Here is a 23,346-nt window from a genome sequence, read left to right on the forward strand (position 1 = left end):
TTGGACAAGACTGAGGGACTGAACAACAGCGTCACCAGATGAAATACTTAACTGCTAGATTAATCTTATTGTTTAGTCTTGTCCAACTCTTTGCTGCCCTATGGACTGCAGCATGCCAATCTATTAACCTTGGGGTATATATTTTATCTGAGAGTCGAACTTAACTGAGCACCCTGATTTATATCTGGTGATCCTACCTGCAATACACAGGACAGGCCTCCACGACAAAGAATTATCCACACTAAAAAGTCCAAGGTGTAAAGTTGAGCAGGTTATCCAGATTACTGGGCCAAGCCTCGGAATTTCTGATTAGGTATTTCTGGGATGGAGCCCCAGAATATGCATTTCTATCATGTTCCCAAGCGAAGCTGTTGTTGAATTATATTGGAGAACCACCAGAGAGAAAAAAGGTTTAGTGGCTCCGTTAGTAATAGAGAGGAAAGTGCCTAGGCTAGCAAGTAAAGGAACCGGGCAAGTGGAGGGGGCAAGAGGGACCGAGTATATTTCACTGCCCTGGCCCCGGCTTCACAGGCGCTTCCGGGTTTCCCCTAAGCACCGCGGAAGCCCCAAAGTCTCGTTGGTTGCTGGGATCGGGGGCGTGTCCTAAGCAGGGGTGTGTCTTGGGCGGGGAGCGGAAGGCGGGCCGAAGGCGAGTGGAGCGCTCTCTTGCCGGACGTTGCGCTGCCGCGACGGCCGATGCCAGCAACGCCGAGGCGCTCTAGGCTCCGCGCTACGAGTGGTATCTGGCACGAAACACGAGGCTCCAGTCTGTTCATCGCAGATCGAGGTCGCTCCGCTTGCACCGCCTACTATACCCCTCTTGGATGTGGGAGCGGCGGACCGTAGCGATGTTTTTTCTCAACGGTGCCCCGGGCGTTGGGCCTCGTTGCCGCGGGCGGACGGTGAGTAGGTGTGACTGGTACAGGCACAACGGACCTCGGGGCTTCGAGTTCAGAGAGCCGTTTGAGGGGGTCCCCCTTTGGGGCGGAAGGCGGGGCCGGCACCGGGGCGGGGTCAACTGGGGCGGAGCGAGCGTGGGGGTGGGAGCCTTTGGGCTAGGCTGGGCTGTGGGAGAAGCGGGGGCCCGCTAACGCAGGATGTGCTGAGGGAGGAATGGCTAGGGCCCTTGGGCGGGATCGGGGGCGGGGCAAGGCCGGGCTGGGGCTGGAAGGACTGCTGTGGGCCGAGCTGGGGCTGGGGCGGGCTGACGCTGGGGGCGGAGCGGGTGGACATCTGTGGGCGGGGTCGGCGGGATCGGGCGGGCTTAGAGGCCTTGCCCTTTAGGGAGAGAAGGGGGTTCTAAGTGGGGATACGCTGTGTGAAGGGCGCTTTTGGCATTTCCACAGTTTCTGCCTGCTTCTGGGATCGCTGAGGTTGCATAGCATCTTTGTTTTCCTCTCTTCCCCTTTTTTGTTTAGCATTGAGATGAGTATGAGAAGGAGGGCCCCCGATCTCACTCACAAAGGCCTTTCTTGAGCCGTTTTGCACCTGGCTTGACTTTGAGGCATTTACGTTTATAAAATGTCTTATTAAAAAATGTTTTTTCTAAGTAACTTTAAAAAATGAGAAAATTTTGAAAACTAATACAAAGAATCTCTACATTCGAGTCACCTGGGTTCCCCAAATGTTAACATCTTACTTAAGAGAGCAGTTAGTGGAACCAGGACACCAAAGATCTACAGGCCTCGTTCAGAATTTTTTTGCTCTTCTCAACCATTTCCTTTTTGTGGTATAGGATCCAAGTAAGGATTTAGTTCCATTTAGATGTCCTGTCTCATTGGAAAATTTAATATCTTAAGCACTAGAGGTCCCCTCACCTCCAAGATCCTTCAGAATGGCTCTAGGAACATCAGATCTCAAATCTAAGAGCCTTTTCTTCCTGGGTGCCAGAGCCAGTTGAGAATGTCCAGCTGAGCCTCTGGGAATGTCCAACGGAGAATGTCCAACTGAGCCACAGCTTTGCACACCTGTGCCTTGACACATCTGGCCCTTGACTGCTCAGCATCTCCTGGTTTTTCTATCTCTCAGGTCAACCTCCTGCCCTTAGATCTCTTAGACATCTCTGAAGATGTCCTCCTTTTCCAGCTTCTCTTTCAATGTGGGCTTCCTCCCTGGGTATCACCGGTGGCTTCAGGGATTCTTGTGGCTTTGGGGCTTCCACGAATCCTCAGAAAACTGACTCACTAATGATTTTAGCCCAGGCCACTTCTCAGACCCAGAGGGACTGTGGCCTTTCAGTACCTTTCTGGGTTATCTCAAAGGCATTTCCATCCCAATATGTGCAAGACACAGCTCCAAATCACCCACATCTCATGCCGTTCTTGTGCTCCTGGCCTCTGTGAATGGCACCACCCTACCCTAGCCACTAAGCCTTAACTCTGGGAGGCCTCCCTGATCAGCCCTCTCCCTTCCCCTCAATGATCCAAACTTGTTGGTTTACTATTTGAATCCTACTTGGACTGGCCCACTTTTTGCCATAAGCCCCACCATCCTGATTATTGCTCTTATCTCCCTACATCTGCTTTGGTGCCCCCACTCAGCTATCTATACCACAGTCAGAATAAACTTATTAAAATGTAAACTCCACTGTGTCATGCTCTGCCTATAACCTTTTTTGATTTCCCTTTGCTTTACGATAAAGATAAGTCTCTTTAAACAGTGCCTTCAAGACATGGCATAGCTGATCCAGTCTCTTTGTACACCCTCTCCCTTGGGTTCTCTCTGTCCTAATTGTCTTTGCTTTCCCGCTTATTTGCTGTTTCCTCTGCTTGGGATGCTGTTCTCTGCCTCCTCGGGGAATTTGTACTCTTTTGGAGGGTCTCTTTCCTAGGGGAGGTCTAATTATCCTTTGCTTAGAAAGAAGTTCTGTGACTTTCCTGACTAGATCTAACCAAGTCCTGTTTTGTAGATCTTAATCTCGCCTACCTCTTCTTTTTGGTAGCCTTGTTAGAGTAGTGATTTTATACATGCTTAGGTGTCTAGTAGTCACTTATGTGTTTGCTAAAGGAGTGTCTCTTTCTGGAAATCATTCCCGTTGGGAATTTGCTTAGCCTGCAGAGGCACTGTTTACTCGTGTCCAGTTCCTCTGGTGGTTCTGTCAAGAAGAGCAAGAAGGATGGAAGGGCCATACAATAGGAAATGGAGGGACTGAGGAGCACAGCCAGAGAAAGAGAGAAATGGCTTTTCCTACCCTTTCTGCCTAGCTATCCCTTCTGTTCTTGTTTGAGTCCACTGTATCAGTTGGCTCTCCATTGCTAGACATTTCCTATGCAAAGTTTTAGAGAATCTTTAGGAATGCATTTTTGTTAGGGTGAATTAAGTATTGAGTTCCTTAGTACTTTAGTAAATAGCTGTCTTAAAGCCAAAAAGTTAAAATGAAAATGAAAGCCTGCTATAGAATTAGGAGAATGCCCTGTAGTATGGCCATTTGTTCTTCAACAGAAGTTGTTCAGTTCAGAAAGTATTTACTGTGTGCCTGTTACATGCCAGGGACTGTGTTGGCTTCTAGGGATCAGTCAGTTCAGTCACTGAGTCATGTCCAACTCTTTTCGACCCCATGGACTGCAGCACACCAGGCTTCCCTGTCCTTCACCATCTCCCAGAGCTTGCTCAAACTCATGTCCACTGAGTCGGTGATGCCATCCAACCATTGTGTCCTCTGTCGTCCCGTCTCCTGCCTTCAATCTTTCTCAGCATCAGGGTCTTTTCCAGTGAGACAGTTCTTCATATCACGTGGCCAAATAACTGGAGCTTCAGCTTCAGCATCAGTCCTTCAGTGAATATTCAAGGTTGATTTCCTCTAGGATTGACTGGTTTGACCTCCTTGCAGTCCAACAGACTCTCAAGAGTCTTCTCCAACACCACAGTTCAAAAACAACCTACTACAGATTTGTTGGAAGTTTGATATAGTTCAAATTGTCCATCCTCCTTTGAGTTTCTGTGTTTTCTAAAAGAAAAGTTTCCCCATGCTGTGGTCATTAATATACTTCAAAAGTTTTAAAGTTTTCCTTTTTTTTTTTTTTTGCAATTAGTGCTTAATCAATCTAGAACTTCACCGTCTAAAAAGTAGCTACAGTCCACATGTGACTATGTAAATTAGAATTACTAAAAATTACATAAAATTAAAAATTCAGTGTCTCAGTCACACTAGCCATATATCCGGTGCTTAATCTCCACATGTGTCTCATGCCTACTCTATTGGACAGCACTGATACAAAATATTTCTATCATTGTGGCAAGTTCTATTGGCAGCACTGACGTAGGACAGTAGCAGGGAACACTTGGTGATGTCTAGAAACCGTTTTGTTTTTCACAATTAGTGGGACAGTTGTTCTACTGGTATGTAATAAATGGAGGCCTGGGATGCTGTTAAACATCACATAATACATAGGAAAGCCAGCTACAACAAACACAATGCCAATAGTTCTGATTATGGGAAACCCTGTCCCAGAATGTGTTTTGTTGTGAGGTGTGAGATGGAGGAGCTTCTTCTTTTCTCCTCTGACTAGCTAGTCAACTACACATAATTTTCTGTGTGTACTTGATCCAGTTCCCTCTGGTTGGTAGTGAATCTGGAGATTTTTTTCCCTCAAATGATAGAGAAGGTCCTATTGTCTTGCATATGATTTCTTAAAACTGACTTCCATTTTCTTACAGATTCTTAGACTCTGCAAGTAAAGATAACCTGTGTTCCCAGTATATCATGGCTTCATCTTCAAGGTAGGAATAATGTTTGAAGAAAGGCTTTATGCAAGTATAGTTGACTCTTCAACACATGGGTACTAGGGTTGCTCACCTCTGTGCATTCACAAATCTGTGTGTAACTTTATAATGGAGCCCTCTGCACTGCTGGCTCCAACTGAGGATCGTGTAGTACTCTAGTACATATTTACTGAAAAAGAATCCATGTATAAGTGAACTCACAGAGTTCAGTTCAGTTCAGTCTCTCAGTTGTGTCCGACTCTTTGCGACCCCACTGACTGCAGCACGCCAGGCCTCCTGTCCATCACCAACTCCCGGAACTTGCTCAAATTCATGTCCATCGAGTCAGTGATGCCATCCAACCATCTCATCCTCTGTTGTCCCCTTCTCCTCCTGCCCTTAATCTTTCCCAGCATCAGAGTCTTTTCCAGTGAGTCAGTTCTTTGCAGCAGGTGGCCAAAGTACTGGAGCTTCAGCTTCAGCATCAGTCCTTCCAGTGAATATTCAGGACTGAATTCCTTTAGGATGGACTGGTTTGATCTCCTTGCAGTCCAGGAGACTCTCAAGAGTCTTCTCTTAGTTTACATAATTCAAACCTGTGTTATTCAAGGCTAACTGTATTTACCCCTTTGCTTTAGAATGGCCAAGTTTATAACATTTTCAGCTCTCAGTCCTGCCAGCCATCCTAAGCACTTGTTGTCTATGAAGCACCAAGGAGGGAGAGGAGAAAGGAAGATAGGAGAAAAGGCAAGGCAGACAAGGGAGTGTGGATGCAGCTGTGTAGCTCTAGTTCCACACTTGATCTAAAGATGTGATTTGCTTTCCCTATCCTTCAAGACACAAGAGGGTTCTGTGTGGGGCTGCCTCAGTTCCTGCAGGCTTTCTCACTATAGGGTGTGAATAGCCAGGCAGAGAAGGTGTTTGAGGGCCTGTGGGTGCACAACAGCTTGAGTGGTGAGATTAGCCAAGACCATGGCTGGGCAGGTCTGGATCTGCTGCTATAGACCATGGGTGGCTGGAGGAGGCATGAAAAGGGCTGATGCTCTTTGAGAACATGTCTTCGTTTGAGGTCTGTGGAGAGGCAGAGCTTCAGGTTTCCTCTCCCTTTCTGGCTGGCCCAGGGAGCTTGAGGTGTACTTCATCTCCCCAGAGGTCAGATGTCTTGTGCCCTAGCCTCTAGCATGGGGGCTGGTGGAGCCAATGCCCTGAAAGTGAGATTGGAGTGAGTCTCTAATGCAACCTAAACTCCAAAACTAGAAGGCAGGCCTGCAGGGAAATAACTTCATGGTAAAATCTCATCCTCCCTCTGGTGTGTGGCTTTTCTCTCATGCAGTGGCCAGGAAATAGGACATCAGCGTGCCCACCTACTCAAGTCCAGTCTGTTCTCATAGCCACAGTGATGTACTGACTGCTCACTGTCCTGCTCCATCCCCCTTAGGGACTTCCTCTGATAACCTGGAAGTCCTCATCAGGACTCTGGAACCCTGTGGAGCCTTGGCCCTGGACCTAGCTACCTCTGCTCTACTCTTCTCCCCTCACTGTGGTCTGCAGTGTCACTAACCTCCTTGCTCTTCATAGACATCAAGTCCCTTCGGCCACAGGGCCTTGTGCCTGTACCTGCAGTTCTCTCCATCTGGGATACCCTGTGTCCAACTGTCTGCAAGGCTCACTCCTTCATGTTGCCAGTCTGTCTGCCCTGTAAGCCTTCCCTCATCATCTGTCTAAAGTAGCACCCCCAGCTACTTGAATACAGCTGTATTCTCTGTCCCTTTTTCAGGATGGCTCTCATCACTACCTGATGCCATCCTGTATAGCTACTTGCTTGTTGATATGTCATTTGTTTCCTTCATTTGGAAACAAGTGCTATGCAGGTTGGGGAGTGGAGTATGGCCACTGTAGTCCCTGAGCAGCACTAAATACAAACATCTCTTGTATTTGGTTCCCACATGGACAGGCAGAATTAGAATAGCAGGGGTTTCCATGTTTTTGTATTTGGTTCCACATGGACAGGCATGAATTAGAATAGCAGGGGTTTCCATGTTTTCAATCCATTTGGCAGGCAGTATACAGATGTTGCGGGAACCATCTGAAAATCTGTCTGAATCTGGCTAGGTCTTGAATTTGGGTAGTGAGAGTTCAGGTAAGGATAATGAGAATTTGGGAAGTGAGGAAACTTATATTTGTCAAGTGAGTAAGAACAAGGGAAGAGAGAGGTAAGGCAGAAGCACAAAAGCAGGGCTGCTCTGGTCACTAAGTCAAGAGACATCAGTGGAGGTCACTTCAGCAGCCCAGCCTTCCAATCGGCAGTTACTGTTAACCAGGTGATGACCGTGGCGTCTGGACTCATCACTAGAGGGAATCCTCTATTCAAAGACTTGAGAAGGAAAGGAAGTATGGAATACCTCTTTAGAATGCCTCCCTTTATTAAAGCACAGATTAGAAGAGTAATCTGTGTTTGTCTGGAACATTGACTTATCTGGCGCATTGCCTGGTGGTGTTGGATCTGAGATGCTGTTACAGTGGGTGTGCCCCCCTCTTGAGCAGTGGTTTGGTGGAGTTTTCTGCTGAAGCACTAGCTTTCCTGCATGGCCTCTCTTCATTCTGTTTCCTGTCATTGCAGCGGCCTCTCTACTGGGAGAAGTACCAGCTCAAAGCTGAAGTCTGTGAAGTTACTTGAGGTTCTGAATGCTCTGGAAGAGAAGGAATCTGGCCACAGTAGGGAGGAGATCTTCATTGCACCGCCCAAAAATGCTGCAGGGGACTTCACTGATGAAGACTCAGGTGATGAAGATGGCCAGCGAGGAACCCATGTGCCTGGTAATGTGCTGCATGCTTTTGTGGTCCCTGAGGACTCTGGCACTGGGGAGGAGGAGGAGGATGACCTGCAGCTGCAGCCAGCCACGAAGAAGCGGAAGGCAGTAGTGGAACCTCAACGTATTTGGACCAAAAGAGATATCCGCCCGGACTTCAGCAGTTGGACAGCAACAGATCCTCATATGGAAGATCTCAAAAGCCAGGAACTGAGTCCTGTAGGTCTCTTTGAACTGTTTTTTGATGAAGGAACGATTAATTTTATTGTTAATGAAACCAATCGTTATGCTCGGCAGAAAAATGTCAACCTGGGTCTCACAGCCCAGGAATTGAAGTGTGTCTTGGGCATTTTGATTTTAAGTGGGTATATCTCTTATCCAAGGAGAAGGATGTTTTGGGAAACATCTCCTGACTCACATCACCATCTTGTGGCTGATGCAATTCGAAGGGACAGATTTGAACTGATCTTCTCATACCTGCATTTTGCAGATAACAATGAGCTTGATGAAAGTGATAGGTTTGCCAAGGTCAGGCCTCTCATTGTACGCATGAACTACAATTTCCGGAAACATGCACCCTTGGAAGAGTTCTATAGCTTTGGCGAATCCATGTGTGAATACTTTGGATACCGGGGGTCTAAGCAGCTGCCTGCAGGGAAGCCTGTGCGGCTGGGCTACAAGATCTGGTGTGGGACAACCAGCAGGGGCTATCTGGTGTGGTTTGAGCCCTCCCAGGGCACACTGTTCACTAAGCCAGACAGGGGCCTGGACCTGGGAGGCAGTATGGTAGTGAAATTTGTGGACGCACTTCAGACGCGTGGCTGTCTGCCATACCACATATTTTTTGACAAGGTTTTTACAAGTGTCAAATTGATGTCCATTTTAAGGAAGAAAGGAGTGAAGGCCACAGGAACTGTTCGTGAGTACAGAACTGAGCGTTGTCCCCTTAAAGATCCCAAAGAACTGAAGAAAATGAAGAGGGGTTCGTTTGATTACAAAGTTGATGAGAGTGAGGAGATCATTGTGTGCCGCTGGCACGATAGCAGTGTGGTCAACATCTGCTCCAATGCTGTGGGCATAGAGCCGGTGGGGCTGACGAGCCATCACTCAGGAGCAGCCAAGATGCAGACCCAGGTTCATCAGCCATCCCTGCTGAGACTGTACCAGGAGAAGGTGGGGGGTGTCGGCCGTATGGACCAGAACATCGCCAAGTACAAGGTGAAGATCCGGGGTATGAAGTGGTACTCGAGTTTCATTGGTTATGTTATTGATGCAGCTCTTAACAATGCTTGGCAGCTGCATAGGATATGCTCCCGTGATGCCCAGGTGGACCTCCTGGCCTTCCGAAGATATGTGGCCTGTGTGTACTTAGAGAGCAATGCAGACACATCATCCCAAGGGAGGAGAAGCAGGCGGTTGGAAACTGAGAGCCGCTTCGACATGATTGGGCACTGGATCATCCACCAGGACAAGAGGACCCGGTGTGCCCTGTGCCACTCACAGACCAACACCCGCTGCGAGAAGTGCCAGAAGGGCGTCCATGCCAAGTGCTTCAGGGCATACCACATCCGGTAATGCCTGATGGGCAGAGGGAGCCCTCTGGATATTTGGTTTGCAATGAGATGTTTACAGCTAATTACATAGAGCATTTGGGGCACTTATGTGTGGTGTTGACAAAAAGAGACCTGAGTCCTTGATTTGGTTTTGTGTTTTTCCCCATTTTCATTACAGTTACCTTTTAATTATATTCTATTATGCTTATATGTAATATACATTAATATTTATATTAGTAATCATAAATTTTTGTAAAGATATATTTTATACAGCTATTTATTTCAACTTATGGGCCCTTTTTATTCAAATAAAATTCTTCCTTTGGGGTATAGCTGTCTGGTAAGGACAATTGAATGTAACCAAAACCTTAGAGAAACTTGTGAACAGTAAAAAGATTTTATAGTATATGCTATCAGTTATACTAATCTGATATAGGCAATATTGTATCAATATGATGAAGGATATCTTAGTCATATTTATTTCACTTTTATCTAATGCTAGCAAACTTTCCAGGGATAGATAATCTGCCATTATTTATCCAGCTGACTAGATTTATAGAGTTTGTATTTTCTTGATAAAAAATATTTTCCTAATACATGTATATCCATATGGAATCCATTTTTATAAATAGTGTGAAGGAGGGAATTTTTTCACCCAAAAGGATGGTCAGCATCATTTATTAAAGATTAAATATATTTCCCCAATGATTTAATATCTGCCTTTAAAAATTCCTGAACTTTGGGGGAAAGTATTGAAACAAAGAAAAAAGTTTATATTGGAAAGCCTAGTGGAATATAATCCAGAAGAATATAAGAAATACATATAAAAATTTGGACTTAATAAAAAACCTAAGAGAGCATGTTGAGTATTTTTATTTGGGAAAGAACTTGCTACAATAGCACAAATAAAAAGAGTATATTAATATATTTGACCATATAAAACTAAAACATCCATTAGCAAAGGAAAACACCAGGAAATTGAGAAGATATGTTTCACATTATTCCATTTGTAGTAGTATCTTCAGTGCCAAAAGATCTTATAAACACATAGGTGGCAAGAATAAAATGTGCGCTTATATATAAAAGAACAAATGGAAGATGAACAGTGAAGATACATACGTGATGGACAGGGAAGCCAGGGGTGGTGCAGTCCATGGGGTTGTAAAGAGTCGGACACAACTGAGCAACTGAACTGAACTGAGATATCCTTTTTTAAACCAATTAATTTATCTGTACATAATTCCTGTTGGTATGGGTATAGAAAGGTGACAGACTCATGCAGTACCTGAGGAAGTATGAATCTGCACAGCCTTTCTGAAGGTGATCTAACAGGTCCATCCAAAATCTTAAAAATTGTTTATACCCATAGAAAAGCAAATGTCTGGTCCCTTGTGATGTAAATAAAAGGGAGAAAAGGGACAGATCCTTCTTTTAGTAGAATCCCAACAAATAAATGGAGAAGGGAGGATGGAAATAAAATACTGCTATTTGGCAAATGTCACAGCAGTCATTCTGCAGGCAATGACTATCCATAGATGCTAACCTTAGGGCCAAGAATTTCCTTACAAGATTTCCAGAAGGAATAAACAGTAACCACTTAGTGGGAAAATCAGGCACACCACCACAATCAAAGTTGAGAAGGCAATGGCACCCCACTCCAGTACTGTTGCCTGGAAAATCCCATGGATGGAGGAGCCTGGTGGGCTGCAGTCCACGGGGTCACTGAGTTGGACACAACTGAGTGACTTCACTTTGACTTTTCACTTTCATGCATTGGAGAAGGAAATGGCACCCCACTCCAGCATTCTTGCCTGGAGAATCCCAGGGACGGCAGAGCCTGGTGGGCTGCCGTCTATGGGGTCGCACAGAGTCGGACACGACTGAAACGACTTAGCAGCAGCAGCATACTACCAGTGTTGAGATATAGATGCCCTGTGCTACCCATCTCACCTCAGGTATGGTAGGTACACTGTGATATTCCTGCCCAGAAGATACAACCTGAATTCTAAATCATGAGAAAACACAAGATAGACCCAAATTGAGGGACATTTCATAGAACAGTTGGCTAATACCTTTTGAAAGTGTTGAGGCTGTAAAAGAAAATGAAAAGGAGGATCTGTCCAAGATTAGATGAGACCAATGAAGTATAACAAATACAATGTGTGATACTGGCCAGGTTCCACAGAAAAGGTTTAGTGGGATAACTGATGAAACTTGAATAAGGTCTGAAGTTACACCATTTTATAAATACTCATTTCCTGCCTTTGACAATTGTACTATGATTATGTAGGATGTCAACATCTGGGGAAGATAGGTAATAGGAGCTAGCTATCTAGTACCACTGGAACTTTTGTAGGTTTGAAATGCTTTCAAAATGGACGTTAAAAAATGTTTCTACCTTTGGCACATTTTTAGGAATCTAGCCTGGACACTTAAAAGCATTTGTTTTAAGAAGTTTGTTGATCAAATTTTACTTTTCAGTTTTCGTCTCTTGCATCATAATGATCCTGAGATTTTAGCATTTACTTACCAGGTATTTTTTACCTAACTAATCATCCAACTGAATTAATTGAATGGTTGTGAGAACAGTTTGTAAAGCTTCCAGAAGCTACAGAATGGCCAATTGTGACTTCTGTGGTGGCTCAGATGGGAAAGAATCTGCCTGCAATGCAGGAGACCCAGCTTCAATCCTGGGTCGGGAAGCTCCCCTGGAGCAGGGAATGGCTACCCACTCCAGTATTCTTGCCTGGAGAATTCCATGGGCAGAGGAACATGGCAGGCTATAGTCCCTGGGGTCGCAGAGTCACATACAACTAAGTGACTAACACTTTCTTAAGAGCTAAAGGAAAAATTGCCGCTGAGACTGATGGATAGTCTCAAGTTGTAATTGATGTAGGAACATGTGCAGACTATTCCAGGCCACTGAATGATGCCAGATCTATACAGTAGAATCTGTGTAGACAGTACCAAGTATCACAACTGGCAGTCAAGGCCAGATGACATTCCTTGTTGGCATGCTCCCAAAGGAATTTAGGGTACAAAATGAAACTATGGTTGGTCCCCAATCCCACAAGTAGGGAAGGCCTTGAATAGAGTGTCTGCCTTGTCTACTCTAGCAGAACCATTCACGAATCTTTTAACTGGAAAGGATATGAAAGTTGTCCTGATTATTCTGAATGACATTTCAAAATCCTTCCAGTTGTTAAGAAGCTGGACAAAATTAAAACAAAAACAAACAGACAAAAAACAGTATACCAGACTGTGGAAACATGTATAACATTGAAGTTCTAATGAACAATGAAAACGACTTTGTCTTAAGGCTTCATTGATTACCAGACAATTATGTCTTTATAAAATAACAAATGTAAAACATATAAAATTTACTATCTTCACTATTGTTAAGTATATATAGTTCAGTAGTGTTAAATATGTTCACATTGTTGTGCAAAAGATCTGTAGAACTGAAACTGTATCAGTTGAACAACGACTCATTTTCCCTCTTCCCTCAGCCTATAACCCATAAGTCTCCCAGTCTTTTTTGTGGACCGCAGTTTGCATGTTGGGACCTGCCTTCAGCATTCAGTCAGGCAGTGTACAGTTTCACCTCAGCCTTCACCTCCAGCTTTTGTTGAGCCTCCTTGTTAACCAGAAGTGAGTGCTTAGAGCTTCTGAGGTATTCCTGAGTAAGCACACATCTCTGGCAGTGTACACAATCCTATGAAAGCACACGGCCTTCAAGAATCCCAGGACTGTGTGAAAGCTTTTCAGAGTCTGCTATAGATATCTCGTTGCCCAAGTTTTCTTTTTAAGTCTTTTGGTTAACCAATTTTTGCCCAAATAGTATATATTGCCTTTGGTAGTCACTATGTTCCAAGAGTCACCTTTGATTGTTTTTTTCAAAATGCCTATGGAGCCTATTTGTACTGGATGAGTGCTGAGTCAGATCAAATATAGATGGTTTTGCTAGTGGTGATCTTCCAGGGAATCAGCAAACAGAGTACATGATAATTCTCTGGGGATTGGTCTTTGAAGGAGATCCAGTCTTGACTTGCCACTCCAGTTATTGCCCTGCTCCTGTTTTTTCCATTTCAGGCTGTTGTTTTTCAGGATTATAGCTAAACAGGAGAGGGAACAATAAGAATAGATGAGTTAAAAGGCCATAAAACTCACAGATTTAGTAAGTTTCAGCCATTTTTCTCAAGTAAATCCTCACCAGATTGCTGAAAGCTGTTGTTTAATTTTCAGAAGTCTGAAAAAGTTGATTGTGGAAAAATGTCCAGTGTTTTCACTGCTTTTATGGGTATGAAATTTATTTTCAGAAGTCCTTACTCTGGCATTTTTACTAACATTAGTTTTGAAAAGTTGTTTTTGCTGCATAAACAAGTTTTTCTTTCTGTACTCTGAAGATACCTGTTCATTGTCTCCTGGCTTGTGTTGTTGTTGTTTTGGTAAGTCTCTTGTAATTCTTATTCTCCTGGTTCTGTACATAATGTGTCTTTCTCCCCAGGTGCTTTAAGGCTGTCTCCTTATCACTGATTTTTAGCAATTTTATTATGCTGTTCTTTGTAGTTTTCTTCCTGTTTCTTCCTATTGCTTGTGAATATTTGAGCTTCTTGGGTATGTCAGTTCAGTTTTCATCAAATGTTTTGTTTAAATATCTTAATACTCTTCAGAACTGTCCTTGTTGAATGTTAATACTCTTCAGAACTGTTCTTGAATGATAGAACTGTCCTTGTGAAAGGTTGTTGCTGAGCCACGAAAAGGCGCCAGGATTCTTGGCCTCCAGAGGAGAAGAATTCAATCTGGGGCCAGAGACGAGGCTTGATCACTCAGAGCTTTTATGTGATAAAGTTTTATTAAAGTATAAAGGAGATAGAGAAAGCTTCTGACATAGACATCAGAAGACGGCAGAAAGAATACCCCCCTGCTAGTTTTAGCTGGATATTATATAGTTACTAGCAGTCTGTTAATGAAAGAAAGGAATGTCTTAAAACTCAGAGAATGGCACCAGGCCCCTCATCCATAAGATGTATCTTGGCACCAGATGAGTCATCCCAGGACATAAAACAATTGACTTGAATCTTGTAGAAAGGCAGATTACCATACAAATAGTTTCACTTACATAGATTAGAGAAACAATGTCTGAGTATAACATACTGGTTTGTCAAGTTGATTCTGAGCCATTAGGCAGAACCAACTTGAAGACAAAGGCTGGGGTAAATGTGTAATATATTAACATAGCTTAAGACAAACATTTCCATAAGAAAAATGCATTGGTTAACTCAAGGTTTGAGAATAGTTAAGTTCAGGTGGAACCAGGTGTCATTATGCCAACACAGTATTTTAGGAGAAACCTCTTTTTAAATTTATATAGAGGAGGGGAGGGAAAATGTATCGCTAGTTTGTTTCCTCCTGCCACTTAAGAGAGAGAAAACAATGTCTGACACTTGCAGCCTATTTCCTCCATTTGGAGACCCCTGGTCGTCCTGCCTGTTACCCTCTCACTTATTTCTTGAATGATAGAATAACTGTCCTTGTTTCTTAAATGATAAATGAGGGGTGTTGGTGTGCAGTGAATCAAAGGGAAAAATAAGTTGTTTTTCCCTGTGTACATGGGTGGTCTCTGGGGTTGTAACAGTGGCAGCACAAGAGTAGGGGCTCAGCACTTGGGCGGAGTACTTGTAGGGGTTGAGGAGGGTAAGTTATAAAAAGGATAGGTTAAACAAACCCTGAAATCAAAAACTATGTCTAGTGAAATTCAGAAGTGAATTTCAGGAGGGCAGTGATTTCACAGAAGAAATGATGATGCTCTCCTTCAAGGTGTAGGTGGAGACAGTGATGTGTTGGTAAATTAGCTCTTGAAAAAAATATTCCAAGACAAAAAGATCAATAAAAAGCATTAGTTTATAGTCTTTTTCAGCTGCCATAGTCTGAATACCTCCACCATGCTATCAATGGTTTAACAACCAACTTGCAGTATTATTTAACAATTAGCTCTTGTGAGTCAGTGTGAACCAGCTCCAGAACACTGGTGGTGGAATATATGGCACAAACCATAAGGTTTAGAAAAAACAAGCCACCTAACCAAGCACTCAGCAGGACCAGTGGAAGGGTGACAGCCATAGATCAGAAGACACAGAAGAGGAAACATTCAGCAAATAAGATGTCAGTGAAAGAAAATATGTGCTCCGCAGCCCTTTTGAGAGTGCTTCCTTATTCTTTAGAAGCTGGAGGCTGTCTTGGGGATGTTGGTGGATGAAGCAGGGCAGGGAAGAAGGTGCAGATTGAATGAAGGAAAGTCAGATCTGTGTTTCCAGGGACAAGCAACCTGGAGAAAAGGTGAGTGGAAGTGAGGTAGCAAGGAAGTTCTAGAGAATAGTTCTAGAAAATGAAGTCTTGTGTCAACTTTTATTTCCTTGCCTCATAGTTTAGCCTTGATTGATTTCATCTGAAAAATTGTGGGAAGGAAAACCAGAGTGTGTGGTTTTGTAAATTTTTGCAAAGCTTTTCTATCTTGTTAATATAAACATTTTACTTCTGGCTCTATTTATTAGGTATGTTCAGACATGTGGTAATATTTGAACGTGTGGAAGATGGCAATTTTTTTATTGATATTAAACAGCTACCTGGTTTGATGAACACAGAAACCTTGGATTAAGAGGCCATTCTTGCCTGGATTACCTCAAGAATGTAATATTCTTACACAATACCTAGGTCACCCCAAGAACATAACAGCTTTGATCTTAGTGATTATGGTCCAGAAATGATCCAGGAGTGTCAGGTACTTCAATAAACCATCATGGGGATGAACAGAGTTGACAGTGCAGAAAACTGCATGTAACAGTCTACATTTGGGTTCATCCTTGGTGGATGATTGTGCAGAACCAACTATGACAGCAACTTGGTAGCTCTGTCACTGTAACTGAGTGGTTTTGTTTTGCACTCTTGTTGCTGGTGTCATATGAATTAAATCTGAGAAATTCTAGTGTCAAATCTTTGGAATAAAGTCATCTAGTGTTACATTAACTTAGAGAAAATATATCTTCAACCTCCCTACTTTCCTCCTTTTCAGTCTCTCTCTTTCTCTGTTTCCCTCACTCTGAATCTTTGACATTCCTTCTAGCTTTAATTCTTTGGTTCAAATTCTTTCTCACATTGATGGGTTTGGTTTCCTCATCTAAAATTTGTGTCATTGCATCTCTAGCATTGTATGAAGTCTTCAAAATTAAGGATGCTGTAAGAAAAACTTGGGAGAAAGCATAGTCGTCACTCACGGAAAGGTCCTGAGATGGTTGCTGAGAAAAGTCCTGTCCTTGGGGGCTGTTTATGCTCTTTTCCTGAGATGATTCTGCAATTGGTTCACCACTGGGCAGCTCTAATACAGAATTCTGGAATCATTCAGGGTTGGAACACTATACATATGTGTGTGTGTGTGTGTGTATATATATATATATATATACATAGCATTAGAAAGTTAGTTCTTAGCATTTATATTGTTAAGTGAAAACAGAGGGGCAGGGAGGCTGGTTAAATCACAATAAAAATGGCAAATGAGGTGGAATCTAGATCATTCATGGAAGGAAATAGATTCAAATAAAGGAACTGAAATCATGCTAGATCAATTATTTAGAATTTAAGAATGACTTTACTATATTCATTGATGCAGCTTGGTCTGATAGTGAGGATGCTGTTCATCTAATTGTTCATTTCAGAGGAAGAGGACAATAAGGGACCAGTGACAATTTCAGTCTTCTACAAAGACTAATTTTTGTTTCAGTGAGGTTTAAGTTTATGTTAGAGACTCTCCCTTCCAAAGAAACTCCAGTCTAAAAAGAGAAAAGTTGGTTTCCCATTCTGCCTTACCCTCACTCTGTTGCAGGTCTTTTCCTAGTCTTTTTTACCTTTTGTAGTATCTCATTTCTCTGCACTAGATAACTTTATCTTCTCTTTTAAGACATTTTCAGAGATTTCCCTGGTGGCTCACATGGTAAAGTATCTGCCTGCCATGCAGGAGACCTGGGTTCAGTTCCTGGGCCAGGAAGATCCCCTGGAGAAAGGAACAGCAACCCACTCCAGTATTCTTGCCTGGAAAATCCCATGGACAGAAGAGTTCATGGGGTTGCAAAATGTTGGACATGACTAAGCAACTAACACACACAGAGAGAGGTTTCCAACTAGATCAGAAAGAAGTGGTTTCTGCCATGTGGCTTCGTTCTCCATGGAGAGAGATTTGTGATAGGTCAATGAACTTTTCAGGGGCAGTGGGACTGCATTTGTCTTTTTCCTAACTGCTGAGTTGAGTTGGTTATGCATCCCATTTACCGGAAGTCTGTTGATAAGGGATGTGACATTGACAGTAGTGAGGAAGTGGATGAGAGCTTTGCCTCGGGATTTTCTTTGTCCAGTCTTTCTTTTTTATTATCTTAAAATAAGTGATCATGGCATCCAGTCCCATCACTTCATGGCAAATAGATGGGGAAACAGTGGAAGCAGTGTATATTTTGGGGCTCCAAAATCACTGCAGATGGTGATTGCAGCCATGAAATTAAAAGACGCTTACTCCTTGGAAGGAAAGTTATGACCAACCTAGACAGCATGTTAAAAAGCAGAGACATTACTTTGTCAACAAAGGTCCGTCTAGTCAAGGCTATTGTTTTTCCAGTGGTCATGTATGGATGTGAGAGTTGAACTATAAAGAAAGCTGAGCGCCAAAGAATTGATACTTTTGAATTGTGGTGTTGAAGAAGACTATTGAGAGTCTCTTGGACTGCAAGGAGATCCCACCAGTCCATCCTAAAGGAAATCAGTCCTGGGTGTTCATTGGAAGGGCTGATGTTGAAGCTGAAACTCCAATATTTTGGCCACCTGATGCAAAAAGCTGACTCATTTGAAAAAGCCATGATGCTGGGAAAGATTGTGGGCAGGAGAAGAAGGAGACGACAGAGGTTGAGATGGTTTGATGGCATCACTGACTCAATGGACATGAGTTTGGGTAAACTCTGGGAGTTGGTAATGGACAGGGAGGCCTGGCGTGCTGAGGTTCATGGGGTTGTGAAGAGTCAGGCACGACTGAGCGACTGGACTGAACTGAACTGAACTGAGATGATACAGTGTTTGTTTTCCTGGTCTGGCTTATTGCAGTCAGCATAATGTCTTCTAGGTTTATCCATGTTGTCACAAATGGCAGTATTTCCTTCTTTTTAAAAAAGACTGAGCAATATTCCATTATATGTGTATACCACATTTTCTTTTCAGTTCTCCTGTCAAATGGACATTTGGGTTATTTCTATATCCTGACTATTATGAAAAATGCTGCAGTGAACATGGGAATGCAGACATCTCTTTGAGATTCTAATTTTATTTTAATTGGAGAATATATGCTTTACATTATTGTGTTGGTTTCTGCCATATATCAACATGAATCAGCCTTAGGTATACATATTCCCCTACCTCATGAACCCCTCTCCTACCTCCCACCAACCACCCTATCCCACCCCTTTAGGTTGTTGCAGAGCTCTGGATTTGAGCACTAGGCGTCATAGAGCAAATGACCATTGGCTATCTAATTTTACGTATGGTAATGTATATGTTTCATTACTGTCTTCTCAGTTTGTTTGTCCCACCCTCTCCTTCTCCTGCTGTGTCCACAAGTCTACTCTCTAAACTGCATCTCCATTGCTGCCCTACAGATAGGTTCATCAGGACCATCTTTCTAAATTCCATGTATATGTATTAATATACAATATTGTTTTCTCTTTCTGACTTACTTCACTCATATAACAGGTTTAGATTCATCCACCTTGTTAGAACTGAATCACAAGCATTCATCTTTATGGCTGAGTAATATTCCATTGAGCACATATACAACAATTTCTTTATCCATTCATCTGTCAGTGGACATCTAGGTTGCTTCCATGTCCTAGCTATTGTAAATGGTGCTGCAATGAACATTGGGGTACATGTGTCTTTTTCAACTATGATTCCCCAGGTTATATGCCCAGTAGCGGGATTGTCGGGTCATATGGTAGTTTTATTCCTAGTTTTTAAGGAATTCCCATACTGTTTCTCATAGTAGCTGTATCAATTTGCATTCCCACCAACAGTGCAAGAGGGTTCCTTTTTCTCCCCATTCTCTCCAGCATTTATTATTTGTAGGTTTTTTTGATGAGGGCCTCTCTGACTGGCCATTCCTGAAGAACTATGGACAGAAGTTCATAACATTGTATAGGAGGCAGTGATCAAGACTGTCCCCAAGAAAAAAAGAAATGCAAAAAGGCAAAATGGTTGTTTGAGGAGGCCTTACAAATAGCTGAGAAAAGAAGGGAAGTGAAAGACAAAGGAGAAAAGGAAAGATATACCCATTTGAATGCAGAGTTCCAAGGACTAGCAGGGAGAGATAAGAAAGCCTTCCTCAGTGATCAATGCAAAGAAATAGAGGAAAACAATAGAATGGGGAAGACTAGAGATCACTTCAAGAAAATTAGAGATACCAAGGGAACATTTCATGCAAAGATGGGCGCAATAAAGAACAGAAATGATATGGATCTAACAGAAGCATAAGATATTAAGAAGAGGCAAGAATACACAGAAGAACTATACCAGAAATAACTTCATGACCCAGATAACCATGATGGTGTGATCACCCACCTAGATCCAATCATCTTGGAATGCAAAGTCAAGTGGGACTTAGGAAGCATCACTATGAACAAAGCAAGTGGAGGTGATAGAATTCCAGTTGAGCTGTTTCAAATCCTAAAAGATGATGCTGTGAAAGGGCTGCACTCAGTATGCCAGCAAATTGGGAAAACTCAGTAGTGGCCACAGGACTGGAAAAGGTCAGTTTTCATTACAATCCCAGAGAAAGGAAATGCCAAAGAGTGCTCAAACTACCGCATGCTGCTGCTGCTGCTGCTAAGTCGCTTCAGTCGTGTCTGACTCTGTGTGACCCCATAGACGGCAGCCCACCGGGCTCCCCCATCCCTGGGATTCTCCAGGCAAGAACACTGGAGTGGGTTGCCATTTCCTTCTCCAATGCATGAAAGTGAAAAGTGAAATTGAAGTCGCTCAGTCATGTCCGACTCTTTGTGACCCCATGGACTGTAGCCTACTATGCTCCTCCGTCCATGGGATTTTCCAGGCAAGTGTACTGGAGTGGGTTGCCATTTCCTTCTCCAGAGGATCTTCCTGACCCAGGGATCGAACCCAGCTCTCCCACACTGTAGGCAGACTCTTTACCATCTGAGCCACCTTATTTTTGCTTCTGTTTCTTTTGCCTTGGGAGATTGACTTAAGAAATTATTGCTACAATTTATGTTAGAGAATGTTTTGCCTGTGTTCTCTTCTAGGAGTTTTACGGTGGCACGCCTTATTTTCAAGTCTTTATATCATTTTGAGCTTATTTTTGTGTATGGTGTGAAGGAACTTTCAAACTTTGTTGATTTACCTGTGCTGTCCAGCTTTCCCAACCCTCATTGTTTAATACACTGTCTTTTCTTCATTGTATACTCTTGCATCCTTGGTCAAAAAATGAATAACTAACTGTAGGTGTGAGTGTTTGCTCCTGGGCCTCCTATTCTGTTCCACTGATCTATGTGTCTGTTTTGTCAATATCATGCTTTTTTGATTGCTATCTATTTGTAGTATTGTCTGAAGTGTGGAAAAGTTATGCCTCCAGCTTTATTCTTTTCCCTCAGAGTGGCTCTGACAGTTCTGGATCTTTTGTGGTTTTATATAAATTTTAGGATTATTTGCTCTAGTTCTGTGAAAATGTCATGGATAATTTGATAGTGAGTTGCATGTGTGCTCAGTCATGTCCGAATCTGACTCTGTGGTCTCATAATTGTTGCCCACCAAGCTCCTCTATCCATGGAATGTTCCAGGCAAGTATACTGGATTGGGTTGCCATTTCCTACACTGTGGGATTTTCCTGACACAGGGATCAAACCCATGTCTCTTGCATCTTCTGCATTGGCTAGCAGATTCTTTATCACTGTGCCTTCTAGATCACATTAAATTGTAGAATGCTTTGAGTATTATGGACATTTTAACAATATGAATTCTTTCAATCTGAAAGCATGGAATATTCCCTTAATCAGTGTTTAATAGTTCTCAGCATAGAGTATTTCACCTCCTTGGTCAGGTTTATTCCTAAGTATTTCATTTAATTTTTTGATGTGATTTTAAAAGTTGTTTTTCCTTTTTACTTTCTCTTTGTGATATTTCATTATGAGTGTGAAGACATGCAACGGAGTTCTGTATGTTAATCTTGTATCCTGCTACCTTGTTGAGTTTGCTTATCCTTTTTAATAGTGTTCATATGTAGTCTATTGGGTATTCTATATGGAGTGTCTTGTAATCTACATATAATGACAATTCTACCTCTTTTATTCCAATATGGATATATTTTATTTTATTTTCTTGTGTGATTGCTATCACTAGGACTTCCAACACTATGCTGAATTGAAGTGGTGAGAGTGAGCATCTTGTCTTATTGCAAATTTTAGCAGGAATGGTTGCAGCTTTTCATTGATAGTATTATGCTGGCTGTGAGTTTGTCATGTAGAGATTTTTACTGTGCTATGTTCCCTCTATTCCCACTTTGGTGAGATTTTTTATCATGAATAGATGTTGAATTTTATCTAACGATCTTTCTGCATCTATTTAGATGACCGTGTGGCTTCTGTGGTGTATCGTGTGTTTCATGCGATCATGTGTTTCTGTGGTGTTTTGTGTGGTGTATCACACTGATGGATTTGCATGTGCTGAATCATCCTTGTGACCCTGGGATGAATCCAGCTTGATCATGGTGTATGGTTCTTTTTATGTGCTGTTGGACTCAGTTTGCTAATGTTTTGTTCAGAATCCTTGCATCTATGTTAATGAAAGATATTGGCCTATGTATATATTTTTGGGAGTATGTTTGTCTGGTTTGAAATCATAGTGATTGTGGTCTCTCAGAATGACTTTGAGAATGTTCCTTTTCATTCAATATTTTGGAAGAGTTTGAAAAATATTGGTATAAGTTTTTCTTTGTATGTTTGATACAGTTCCCCAGTGAAGCCATTCAGTCCTGGACTTCTGTCTGCAGGAAGTTGTTATTTTTTTTTTTTTAACTGCAAATTTTATTGTATGTCTAGTGATGGATTTGTTCCAATTATCTAGTTTTTTCTTGATTCAGTTTTGGTCAGCTGTATATGTCTAGAAACTTTCTAGAAACATGTCCAAATTACTAGAGCTCATCAATGAATATAGTAAAGTTGCAGGATATAAAATCAACACACAGAAATCCCTTGCATTCCTATACACTAATAATGAGAAAGTAGAAAAAGAAATTAAGGAAACAATTCCATTCACCATTGCAACGAAAAGAATAAAATACTTAGGAATATATCTACCCAAAGAAACTAAAGACCTATATATAGAAAACTATAAAACACTGATGAAAGAAATCAAAGAGGACACTAATAGATGGAGAAATACACCATGTTCATGGATTGGAAGAATCAATATAGTGAAAATGAGTATACTACCCAAAGCAATCTACAAATTCAATGCAATCCCTATCAAGCTACCAGCCATATTTTTCACAGAACTAGAACAAATAATTTCACGATTTGTATGGAAATACAAAAAACCTCGAATTGCCAAAGCAATCTTGAGAAAGAAGAATGGAACTGGAGGAATCAACTTGCCTGACTTCAGGCTCTCCTACAAAGCCACAGTCATCAAGACAGTATGGTACTGGGACAAAGACAGACATATAGATCAATGGAACAAAATAGAAAGCCCAGAGATAAAACCACACACATATGGACAGCTTATCTTTGACAAAGGAGGCAAGAATATTCAATGGAGTAAAGACAATCTCTTTAACAAGTGGTGCTGGGAAAACTGGTCAACCACTTGTAAAAGAATGAAACTAGATCACTTTCTAACACCGCACACAAAAATAAACTCAAAATGGATTAAAGATCTAAATGTAAGACCAGAAACTATAAAACTCCTAGAGGAGAACATAGGCAAAACACTCTCAGACATAAATCACAGCAGGATCCTCTATGATCCACCTCCCAGAATTCTGGAAATAAAAGCAAAAGTAAACAAATGGGATCTAATTAAAATTAAAAGCTTCTGCACAACAAAGGAAACTATAAGCAAGGTGGAAAGACAGCCTTCTGAATGGGAGAAAATAATAGCAAATGAAGCAACTGACAAACAACTAATCTCAAAAATATACAAGCAACTTATGCAGCTCAATTCCAGAAAAATAAATGACCCAATCA

General features: G+C 42.2%; 1 protein-coding gene across 1 annotated transcript; it reads left to right on the forward strand.

The window, feature by feature from the left end:
* The first annotated feature begins 1,113 nt into the window (after window positions 1-1,113).
* PGBD2 (piggyBac transposable element derived 2) lies at window positions 1,114-9,086 on the forward strand. Its single transcript, XM_068981064.1, has 3 exons — window positions 1,114-1,235; window positions 4,657-4,719; window positions 7,322-9,086. Exons 1-3 carry the CDS (start codon window positions 1,114-1,116, stop codon window positions 9,084-9,086), a joined length of 1,950 nt encoding a protein of 649 aa, XP_068837165.1.
* The last annotated feature ends 14,260 nt before the right edge of the window (window positions 9,087-23,346 follow it).

Source organism: Capricornis sumatraensis, chromosome 9 (genome assembly GCF_032405125.1).
Source record: "Capricornis sumatraensis isolate serow.1 chromosome 9, serow.2, whole genome shotgun sequence".
In the NCBI taxonomy this organism is placed as follows: Eukaryota; Metazoa; Chordata; class Mammalia; order Artiodactyla; family Bovidae; genus Capricornis; species Capricornis sumatraensis.

Coding starts and splice junctions, on each gene's coding strand:
- PGBD2 (XM_068981064.1), top strand. CDS start 1,114: ATGGCTAGGGCCCTTGGGCGGGATCGGGGGCGGGGCAAGGCCGGGCTG. Junction 1,236..4,656: donor GGCGGAGCGGGTGGACATCT/GTGGGCGGGGTC, acceptor ATTTTCTTACAG/ATTCTTAGACTCTGCAAGTA. Junction 4,720..7,321: donor ATCATGGCTTCATCTTCAAG/GTAGGAATAATG, acceptor CTGTCATTGCAG/CGGCCTCTCTACTGGGAGAA.